Source organism: Hemicordylus capensis, chromosome 2 (genome assembly GCF_027244095.1).
Source record: "Hemicordylus capensis ecotype Gifberg chromosome 2, rHemCap1.1.pri, whole genome shotgun sequence".
NCBI classification, from domain to species: domain Eukaryota; kingdom Metazoa; phylum Chordata; class Lepidosauria; order Squamata; family Cordylidae; genus Hemicordylus; species Hemicordylus capensis.
The window spans coordinates 249,520,193-249,531,736 of record NC_069658.1 but is presented as its reverse complement, the minus strand read 5'-3'; the positions used below and the strand labels follow the sequence as shown (position 1 = coordinate 249,531,736).

Below are 11,544 nucleotides of genomic sequence, written 5' to 3'. Positions count from 1 at the left end.
ACTTGGTATCACCTGCTAGCCAAGCTGCTGCTAAACAGCATGGGAGCAAGGGATAGTAAAAAATTTAGCAATCCAAGTCCAAGGTCAGATGTTTCTCTGCCAGGCTCCATGCTGAATCCCATGCAGGCTCTGCCACTTGATCACGTCCTGAGTGCCAGATATTGGAAGATGGAAAACTAACCGCAGTTACTAACACAATACTAAAACGGTTATTCTGAATGTTAGTATAGTCTTATATAGTTCTGGTATTAAATGACAGAAGAGCATAAAACAACCTGCAGTACAAAATATTCTTTTGCTTTTCTTTTCCCTTGCTAACAGAGCAAAGAGGCACCTTTTAAAAGTGGTGATTCTCTTTACTGAGCAAAGGGAGAGCAACTGGCCCTATCCATCCCCAGCACAGTGTCCCTCCAGTGGCTGTTGCTGGTGTGTATCTTATGTTTCTTTTTAGATTGTGAGCCCTTTGGGGACAGGCAGCCATCTTTATTTATTTTTATTTCTCTATGTAAACTGCTTTGGAACTTTTGTTGAAAAGCGGTATACAAATATTAATCGTTGTTGTCTTTCTCCCTTGGTTAGGGTTGCCACTTTTTTTCCTGACAAGAAGCCTCTGTGCCTCTAAACAGCTGCAGGACAGGCAGAAATGCAAAATCTGAAGTGTTCTAGGAACATAGGAACATAAGAAGCTGCTTGATACTGAATCAGACCATTGGTCCATCTAGCTCAGTATTGTCTAGGAACCTAGAAACATAGGAAGCTGCCATATACTGAGTCCGACCATAGGTCTATCGAGCTCAGTATTGTCTACACAGACTGGCAGCAGCTTCTCCAAGGTTGCAGGTAGGGGTGTGCACGGAACTGCCAACTGCGGTCTGGCACTGGGGTTGGGGGGGTACCTTTAAGAGCGGTGGGAGGGTTTACTTACCCCTCCTGCCGCTTTCCCACTCTGGCGCCCGTAATCCTTAGAGTAATTGGGGCGGCAGGACACCTCCCTGCTGCCCCTTCCCCGACGTTGCTTGTAAAAACTCCCAGGAGTCCTTTGTGCGTGTGCACATCACAGAGATGAGGGTGCATGTCTCTGTGACGTGCATGCGTGCAAAGGACTCCTGGGAATTTTTACAAGCAACGTCGGGGAAGGGGCAGCAGGGAGGTGTCCTGCCGCCCCAATTACTCTAAGGATTATGGGCGCCAGAGCGGGAAAGCGGCGGGAGGGGTAAGTAAACCCTCCCGCCGCTCTTAAAGGTACCCCCGCACCTGAACCGGACCGCCCAGGTCCGGAGGCTTTTTTAATGGCCTCCGGACCGGTCCGGGCCCATCCCTAGTTGCAGACAGGAATCTCTCTCAGCCCTATTCTGAAGATGCCAGGGAAGGAACTTGGAACCTAGATGCTCTTCCCAGAAGGGCTCCATCCCCTAAGGGGAATATCTTACAGTGCACACACATCAAGTTTCCCATTCATATGCAACCACAAGACCAGTTCTCTTTGTCTAGACTGCCAGTTGCTTCTCCAAGGTTACAGGCAGGAGTCTCTCCCAGTCCTATCTGGAGATGCCAGGCAGTGGCGGAGCCTGACCGCCAGGGGTCTGTATGTGGCCGATGCGGCCGCCCCACTCACCCCGCCCCCTGTGTCTGACGTCAGATGCGGGGGGCGTGGCCTGACTCCTGAACAGAGCCCCATTCGAGAGGCAGCAAGTCAGTCTGGAGCAGGGCTGGCCATTTAACTTCCGAAGGGGCCGCACAGCTCCTTCGGGAGCTAGACTCGGGCTGGTGCTGTGTTCACGGCATGGCCCAGAGTAGCTCTTCCCTGCAGGGAAGAGTTGCTCCGGGCTGTGCCGTGAATGCAGCGCCGGGAGTTAAACTTCTGCTGGCGCTGCATTCGCAGTGCAGCCAGAAGCGGCTCTTCCCTGCTGCTCCTGGCTGTGCTGCAAATGCAGCGGCCTTTAACTCCCGAACGGGGGTTGCGCAGCCCCCGTTAGGGAGCTAAACCAGCATCCCCGCATCTGAAGTCAGATGTGGGAGGCGTGTTGGGGCCGCGCAGCCCCTGATTGGGCGTGGCCCGGGTTCTTTGAACCCGCTGGCCCAATGGTGGCTCCGCCCCTGATGCCAGGGAGGGAACTTGGAACCCTTTGAATGCAAACATGCAGATGCTCATGGCTGAGAGGGGATTCAAAGCTGGATCTCCAATATTCCACCAATAAAAATAGGGAAATGCCTGTGAATGTGTAGGGGTGTGGTGACCAGGCAACCTAGGAGGCGTGGCATACCACACATCTTTTTAGCCTGGCTTTTAAAATAAAGGTAAAGTGTGCTGTTGAGTCAGTGTTGACTCCTGGCAACCATACAGCCCTGTGGTTGTTTTTGGTAGAATACAGGAGGGGTTTTGCATTGCATCCTCCTGCACAATTTGAGATGATGCCTTTCAGCATCTTCCTAGTAATCTGTGAATGTTTTAAATTGTTTTAATGGTTGTTTTATTTTGCCTGTATTGTATTTACTTTTGTGAGCCGCCTAGAGCCTTCAGTGTCAGGTGGTATATCTATCTATCTATCTATCTATCTATCACATTTGTACACCACCCCAAACTTTCGTCTCTGGGTGGTTAACAATAGCATAAAACAAGTTAAAATATATACAAAAACTTAAAACAATTTAACTTATAACTTATTTGATTTATAGAAATAAATTAATTAAATAATAATAGATACACATAATAGTGTGTAGGGGCTGTGACTAAGCAGCCTGGGAGGTGTGGCATAAATATGTAGGGGTTGGCCAAGTAACCTGGGAGGTGTGGTCTACAGTTCTGACTACCAACATATAACAGATTAAAAGCAGGTCATAAAATGCAAGCAGAGAAGACGAGCCCAGATGATCAAAGCAGATGAGCTAAGCCCATACCTTCCAACATTTTGCAGATGAAAACAAGGCTAGTCTTGTAACAGCCAAATCAGACATCAAAGATGGCTGTCCTAGCCCCCTTCACCACAACACACACACACTGCTGAAGACTAGATTCCACCTGCTACTGTGTGCACTGCATAGTGGGCACCCATTTCCTTGTCTTTGCACTACAGGCACCAAGCATCCATCCCCACTCTTGAAGTCTGAATTTCTAGGGGCTTTGGGAAGAGAGAGAGCTGAATCTTGAAGAATGGGAACTCCAGCAATTTGTGTGAAAACAAAACTGAACAAGGCATCATTAGGACAGTGATTGACCAGGGACAGATTCCAGAAAACAGGAACTGCCACCCGTCAGTAGGGACAGTTGGCGTTTATGCCATGGGCCACTACACCACGGTGACTGTCAGCATTGTCTGTATGGTTGTAATGGCATTGAAGGTCTTTTATTGCACATGATATAAAGACTTAGCAATACATTATTAATGAAGATATTTCAAGGAGCCCCTTATATATTATATATATTTAATATCCTTGCTGATCTAGGCTACAATCCTGTGCATGCTTAATACCTGGAGCAAGCCCCACGGAACACAGTAGGGCTTACTTTTGACTAAATCACAACATCAGGCATACGATGAAGTCGGCTCGAGGCGATGCAGTCTTTAAAGTGCCACGACAAGACTCTAGGTTTAATGTTGTAAATAGCTCTTGGAGGCACAAGAACCAGAGAATACTCTTACAGCGTGAACGCATATATTTACCGCTTTTCAACAAAAGTTCTCAAAGCGGTTTACAACATAGGAATACTCCCTGCTAAGCAAAGGCAGTTTGGGGGGCGTGCAAGGCTCCTCCCCCGGGCTGAAGGAGGTTTGGCTTTGGGCAAGTTCCAGCCACAGTAACTTTCATTTCAGAAATTAAATCAACCATTCACACTCACCGCGCCTTTCAAAGCCTGGGCAGGACATTCCCTCTTTATTTGCTTTGCCAGGAGGGATTCAAAGAGTTAAAGTGACAGAGCTGTAGAGTCCTAGACGGGACCAGAAAAGGAATTCCTTTGAAATTGCACCGAATTCCTCTTCCTGTCCCCCCTTCTTCCTCCTCCTCCTGGCTGGGTGGGAAGAAGAAACAGCCTTTGGGGGGCTTCTGGTTTTTGGTGTTTTTTTTCCCCTTTCTCTCTCTGTTTGGTTTTTTGTTCTTGCATTTGGATTGCAGATTTCCAGGGGCTGCAGCACCACTGGAGAAGTGAGTTAAGGAGGGGGTGAGGAAAGGGGGCGATCAGGGGATAAATAGAGGGAGAAGGACCACAAAAGGCAAGAAACTGGCGTGGTGGAGGAGCAGAAATACAAACGGAGCATAGGAAAACCACCCCTCACTAGTGGGTGGCTGTGCAACTTATCCAGTCAGTTTCATCTACCCCATTTTGTTCTAGGCCAGGAACAGGATTTTTCTCCCAAAAAAAGAAAAGATAAATCACCATTCTGGGGTCTTGGGATGTATGTAGGGCACTATAAAAAAGTAAATATATCAGGAGGTGGTGTGCATTGGGGGGAAACAGCTCCTGTTAGTTATGTAGAAGAGGGAAGCTAAGCAGCTGCCATATACTAAGTCAGACCCTTGGTCCATCTCGCTCAGCATTGTTGACACTTGCTGGCAGCACCTCTCAGACAGGAGTCTTTCCCAACCCTACATGGAGATACCAGTGACTGAACCTGCAACCTTCTGTATGCAAAGCAGCTGTTCTAGGACTGAGCCACAGTCGTCCTCCATTTAGGCCAGTGCAGTTTCCCCCCTTGAACCTGCACGATAAGGAACTGTGCCTTCCAAAGGAAACTTGTAAGGGAGATGTAGTAGCTCAGTGCTGGAGCACCAGTGTTGTATGCAGACATTTGCAGGTCCAATCCCTAGGATCTCCAGGTAGGGTGGAAAAGACTCCTCCTGCCTGGAACCCAGGAGAGTTGCTGTCAATCATAGACAATACTGAGTGGCTTAGTAAAGGCAGTGTCATATGTTCATCAGCAGCATCCATTGCCCAGTGGTAGAACATCTCCTTTGCATGCAGAAAAGTCCCAGGTTCCATCCCTAGCAGCATCTCCAGGTAGGGCTGGAAAGACTCCTGCCTGAAATGCTGGAGAGCCACTGCCAGTCAGTGTAGACCAGGGCTGCTCAACTTTGGCCCTCCTGCAGATGTTGGCCTACAACTCCCATAATCTCTGGCTATTGGCCACTGGCTGAGGATTATGGGAGTTGTAGTGCAAAAACATCTGGGAGCAGGCCTGGTGTAGACAATATTAATGGCCCAGTGGTCTGACTGAGTAGAAGTGGAATATGTCCACGTGTTCAGTTTCTCACATCTCCAGTTAAAAAGAATTGCAGGGAACTGAACTGGGAAAGAACTCTCTGCTACTGCTGGAAAGGGTCGGCCATGCTGGACTAGATGAGCCTATAAGGTAGTTTGCTGTGTTCAGTGTAGCCCCTTCATCCATGATCTCATGAGGAGGTCTTAGTTGGGCAAACCACCATCTCAGCCACTGCTCCACCCTCAGTTTTGGCATTGGGTGTCCTCAGTATGTGGATAATGCCTAGCTTTGTATATCTGTGCCTTCTCTGCTGGAGATGCCATTGATATCCTAAATCGGTGTGTGTAGGTGGTGAAAGAGTGGATGTAGGCTAACAAGCTGGAATTAAATCAGGCAAGCTGGAGGCTCTCCTGGTGAGGAAAACTGCTAAATTGGCAATGGTCTATCAGCTTCTTCTTGACGTGGCTGCTTTCCCCTTGAGGGAGCAGCTTTGTAGCTTGGGAATTCTTATGGATCCAGTGCTGCATCTGGATGCCCTGGTGTTTGCAGTGACCAGTTTGCCAAGCTCCACCTGGAGTGCCAGCTGCGTCAATTTCTGGGGAAATCTTCTGGAAAAATTTCTGTTTTGGAAGTTTTTCCATGGAAAAATTTCAATCCCGCATCTCTGGATTCGTTCACTAACATCTCAAAGACTCCTGTCTGAAATCCTGAGGAGCTGCTGCTAGTCAGAGTAGACTATACTGAGCAAGAAGGACTGATGGTGTGACTCAGTATTAGGCAATTTCCTATGTAACCATTTCATGTTTATTGACACTGAGTTTCCTTTCTGGACCAGGAGCTGCATCCGGGAACAAAAAATCAATAAATGGAGGAACAAGATCTGGTGGGACCCCAAACAGGGGAGAGATTGGAGGAGGTAGGAAGAGGCCGTGATGTTGTGCAGGTGGAAACCAGCAGGAAGAGTGTGACTAAGGCAACTCTGCAACAAGTGAAGCAGGAACTAGATGAGGGGCTGCGACAGGGCTGGGAAGCCCAATGGTCGGAGTTCCTGAGTACATCAGAGCCCGCTCATTCAAGGTGGAAAAATATGCAGCCCCATTCAGGGCCTAGCACGACAGAACTTCAGGCATCCTTGGAAAGTGTAGCTGAGCCTGGCCATTGGCCTAGAAGAGAGTATGCAACCCAAACCGTGGCAGGTCTCTGTGACAAACCCCACAAAACCTATGAAAGCCTGGATGTTTCTGTGAAAGTGAAGGAAGAGGTTCTGGATGAGGACGCTCTTGCTCCAGAGATACAGCGCCAGCGCTTCAGGCAACTCTGCTACCAGGAGGCCGAGGGGCCCCGAGAGGCCTTCAACCAGCTCTGGGAACTTTGCCATCAGTGGCTGAGGCCAGAGAGACGTACGAAGGAGCAGATCCTGGAGCTGCTGATCCTGGAACAGTTCTTGACCATCCTGCCTGTGGACATGCAGTGCTGGGTCACAGAACACAGTCCAGAGACCTGTGCTGAGGCGGTGGCCCTGGCAGAGGATTTCTTTATGAGACACCCGGAGGCTGAGAGATCCCAGCCAAGCACTCCTAAGGGACCCAGAGAAAGTGGCAGGCTGTCTTGGAAAGTCTGTGTCAGATTGCTTGATGCCTCTCCCATATAATCCATGGGGGTGGGTGGGAAAGGGCTATAGCTCAGTGGTAGAGGCTGGGCATTGTTTGCACACACATAGGGTTTTAGGTTCAAAATCTCCAGTGCATATATTTATCTAGTACAGGAGTTCCCAACCTGTGGCCCTCTAGATGTTGCTGAACTACAACTCCCATCATCCTCAGCCACAATAGATTGTGGCTGGGGATGATGGGAGTTGAAGTTCAGCAGACCATAGGGTGGGAACCCCTGATCTAGTAGATTTTTGTCCTACTCTTCTAGAAATGTATTTAAAGCAGCTCACGACACTCTGCATCTTAACTAATGAAGCGCCAGTGCAACGTGAGATGCACCAGTAAAGCAGATGGGATCCGGACTAATGAAGCACCGGTGCTTGCTGGGGGGAGAAGTGAATTTTGACTCTCTCCCCTTGCCCCGGAAGCCTTCTGTGTTACCCAAAAATATGTGCCCAGGGGCTCCATGGCTCTCCGAGACTTATTTTCAAGTGACAGGGGACATCCGGGAGAAGGAGGGGTCTTCAAAATGCCCCCTTCTGCCCTGCTGCATTGCCGCTCTCCTCCACAACACAAGCGCATCTCCTGTTGCACTGGCATTCTGTTAGTTAGGATGTTGGCCAAAATATCTAACACCAAAACCATAGGATATCAGGGCCTGATATCCTATGATATCAACTGATTTGAATGGTTTTGTTTAATTGTAAACTGCCCTGAGCCATTTCGGAAGGGCGGTATAAAAATCCAGTACATAAATAGAAATAAATAAATGAACGAAACCTCAGTGTCAACAAACCTCACCAAATATCAAACCCGTAGCAATGTTACAATAAAAGCAGTTAAACCATTTGGATGCAGCATCTTTTAACACAAAAACATGCTGAAACAGGTGTGTCTTAAGTGCCCACCTAAATGCAGGAAAATAAGAGGTCTGGAGGATCTTCCTCAGGAAAGGCAGTTTTGGCACCCACCACAAAAAAGCCCCCATCATTTGTGTCTGCCTGCTGTATCTTTAGCAGCAATGAGGCACCAAGCAGCATCTTAAGGCATGGGCAGGTTCTTAAGGGAGTAGATAATTCTTCCATTATAAGGTCAGGTAGCAGGGCAGGGAAAGAGCCTCTCGAAGTCCCGGTAGAGCTGCTGCCAGCCAGAGCAGACAGCACTGGATGTCCCAGTGCTCTTGAATCAGTATAAAGTAGTTTTGTATGTTTTGTAATAGCAGTTCCTGGGTCCAGTCCCTAACATCTCCAGTTAAAGGAATTCAGGCAGCTGGTTCTGGGACAGACCTTTCTCTGCCTGAGTCCTTGGAAAGTTGCTGCCAGTCAGAGCTGACGGTACTAAACTAGATGGATTAGTAGTGTGGTTGAAGCAAAGGCAGCTTCATATGGTAGATCATCTGTGTCATATGCAGAAGATCCCATGTTCAGTGTCTGGAATCTCTTCTGATAGGGCTGGGAAAGACCTTTCTTTTCCCAAGACTTTGAAATGTCACTTCCAGACAGAGTAACCAGTACTAGGCTAGGTGGACTGATGGTCTGAGAATAATACAGCTTCAAAAAGGGCAAGAAATGAAGCTTCTGCTCCTGCCTTTGTGGTTGGCCTGGGATGGGAAGGGAAATGCTAGCTGCATTCAGGGCAACTCAGGGCAGAGGCTGGATGGGTAGAGAGCAGAACTGGCCTCTGCTATTCATACTCCCCAGCTTCTCTTGGAGTCTTGACATGGTGTCCCTGCTTATTTTTTTCCAGATGCCAGGGTCCTTGGAAGATGTGGCTGTTAAGTCCTCTGAGCAAGATCCATCGGACACAGTGAAGATGCAATTTGCCACGGATGCCAACCAAGGACACGATGGGGAGGCTGGCTTTCTGGGTAAGTGTTTACCCGAATCTGGCAAAATTTGGCGAGACTCTTGATAACTCTTTAGAGCCATTGGGGATGAGGCTGTAGCTCAGTGGCAGAGCATCTGCTTTGCATGGAGAAGGTCCCAGGTTCAATCCCCGGCACCATCTCCAAGTAGGGCTGGGAAAGGTCCCTGCCCGAAACCTTGGAGAACTGCTGCCAGTCATTGTAGACAATACTGAGCTAGATGGGCCAGTGGTCTGACTCAGTGTCAGGCAGCTTCTGTGTTCCTATGGTGTATGGCTGGCTGGATTCAGAGAGCACAAACCTGGTTTTGTGTTCTAACTATGGTTCAGAACCCATACCATGGTTTCAGCTTCTAGATGTACAACAGGCCACCCATAACTTAGAGCTGCTTGTCAGCTTTTCTTTTCCCATCTCTTCAGGACACCGTTTCATAAATTGGCTCCTGTCTCCATGGTGCAGCAGCCACTAGGGGTGGACCATTGGGCCAGACTGTGGATTATCAATAGTCTGTGAATTTAGACATAACCAAAAACCACAGTTAGCACAATCTGTGGTTTGCAAACCGACTTGAAACCACTGTTTCAGATCCTGGTTTGTTGGTGCCAAATAAACCATGGTTTGTGGTCAGGCTGGGGTTCAAGTCTAATGTGAAACCTAGTTAAGCTAAACTAACCATGGATGTGTCATATGTCCGAATCCAGCCACAATGTTTTATGTGAAATGTGTTTTATGTGTGTGGCCCTTGTTTGTTTTTTCTAATGGAAGTAGTAGTCGTGGGGTGCTGCAATCAGGACTGTAGTGTAGAGGGCTTAACCCACCCCCACACTGTGGTCCTGACCAGGATTGTGCTCTTCCACGGCTACTATTTCCCCTGGAACAGAGGTTCATTTTGGCACCAATGGGAGCTTCCCTCCCAGGAGAAAGAGCACCCTCTTCAGGAGCAGGGCAGGATTCTGCCATGAACTTATTAGATGACGAATCGCCAGTCTTGGGCCCCTAGAGATCGTTGGACTATGACTCCCATCATCCCCCACCACAATGGCCAAAGTGGGGTGATGGGAGTTGTAGTCCAAGTTTGAGAATCCCTGTGCTAGAAACCCTGCCCCACTCCCCCAGGGCTGTTCTCACAATCCCCAATATCCTCACATTTTGGGAGCTGTGCACACCCCCAATTTTTGATCATCTGCATGTAAAAGGGCTTTCCCTCCTACCTGATTCAACAGCTGTCAGATGGAGCCCCCATACCCAGCGTGAGCCTCACACACAATCACTTCCTCCCCCTCCTACTTTGCTTTCCCTTCATAGACCATGGAAAATCTGGAGCACACACAGTTCACGAACTAGGGTAGGACACTTGTCCTACCATTTTTATTATTGTGTGAACTGCCTTCCTGTCTATCTATCTGTATCTACCCTACCCTACCCTACCCTACCCTACCCTACCCTATTTATCATTGTGTGAACTGACTTTCTCTGTCTGGTGTCCTTCCCTCTGCCCCCTCCATCCCAGTAATGTGGAGATAATACTAATTTGTCTTTTTTAGAGCCATTGTAGCCTCGTGGTTAAGAGACTGAGCTACGGCCCCAGAAGCCCCTGACTTGAATTCCGTTCTGCAATAAACTTTGAAATGGCTTTAGGCTAGCTCCTCTCAACCTCAGCCTTTCCATTTGCAATACAGGGATAATTTATTAACCACCTTTCTACCCCAAAGTGTGTCCAAGGTGGTGTATGAGTTCAAAATAATAATAGAACCATTTGAGCAAATGCATTTAAAAACAAATACTGTGCAGTCAATAGAACTAAATCATAGACAACAGGCAATAACTGTAGGAGCTGCTCAGCTATAATATCATTTAATTTAACCCCTGCTAGCTTGGCAAAGAAGCACCTTTTACCGTGGTGATTCTCTTTATTTAGCAGGGGGAGAGTAACTGGCCCTCTCCACCCCCAGCACAGTACCTGCAGTGACTGTTGCTGGTGTCTATCTTATGTTTCTTTTTAGACTGTGAGCCCTTTGGGGACAGGGATCCATCTTATTTATTTATTATTTCTCTTTGTAAACCACCCTGAGCCATTTTTGGAAGGGTGGTATAGAAATCAAATTAATAATAATAATAATTTCCCCAAAGCATGTCTGAATAGAAGCGTCTTAACAGTCTGTGGGCGGAAAGTTAGCCTGACTGATGATCTTGCCAAGGAAGGAGTTCCGCAGTCCAGTGGAGCAGCCACTGAAAAAGTGGCTTATTACAAAGTTATCTTACGAAGTTGTTGGCAGAACACCTGCTTTGCCCGCAGAAGGTCTCGGTGTCCATCCCTGGCATCTCCAGGTGGAGCTAGAAATACCTGTCTGAAACTCTGGAGAGCCAATGCCAGTCAGTAAAAACCACACTGAGTTAGACAGACCAGTGGTCTGATTCAGAATAAGACAGTTTCCTATTCATGTTAGGAACATAGGAAGCTGCCATATACTGAGTCAGACCATTGGTCTATCTAGCTCAGTATTGTCTTCACAGACTGGCAGCAGCTTCTCCAAGGTTGCAGGCAGGAATCTCTCTCAGCCCTATCTTGGAGAAGCCAGGGAGGGAACTTGAAACCTTCTGCTCTTCCCAGAGCAGCTCCATCCCCTGAGGGGAACATCTTACAGTGCTCACACTTCTAGTCTCCCATTCATATGCAACCAGGGTGGACCCTGTTAGCTAAGGGGGCAAGTCATGCTTGCTACTATAAGACTAGTTCTCCTCTCCAATGTGCCCTTATGTTCCAGCATAATAGCAAATTGAATGTTCTGTATAAATGCAAAGTATTGCTATTTTAGGGTATGACTTATGA

The 11,544-nt window shown here is 48.0% G+C and overlaps 1 protein-coding gene across 1 annotated transcript in view; it reads left to right on the top strand.

Moving 5' to 3' along the window:
• The first annotated feature begins 4,006 nt into the window (after positions 1–4,006).
• Positions 4,007–11,544, top strand: part of LOC128343933 (uncharacterized) — a 29,671-nt gene continuing 22,133 nt past the window's right edge. The window contains exons 1-3 of the mRNA XM_053293369.1: positions 4,007–4,143; positions 6,034–6,813; positions 8,597–8,717. Of these exons, the coding sequence (XP_053149344.1) occupies positions 6,064–6,813; positions 8,597–8,717 (871 nt within the window). The 5' untranslated portion in view covers positions 4,007–4,143; positions 6,034–6,063. The remainder of the gene's footprint in view (positions 4,144–6,033; positions 6,814–8,596; positions 8,718–11,544) is intronic.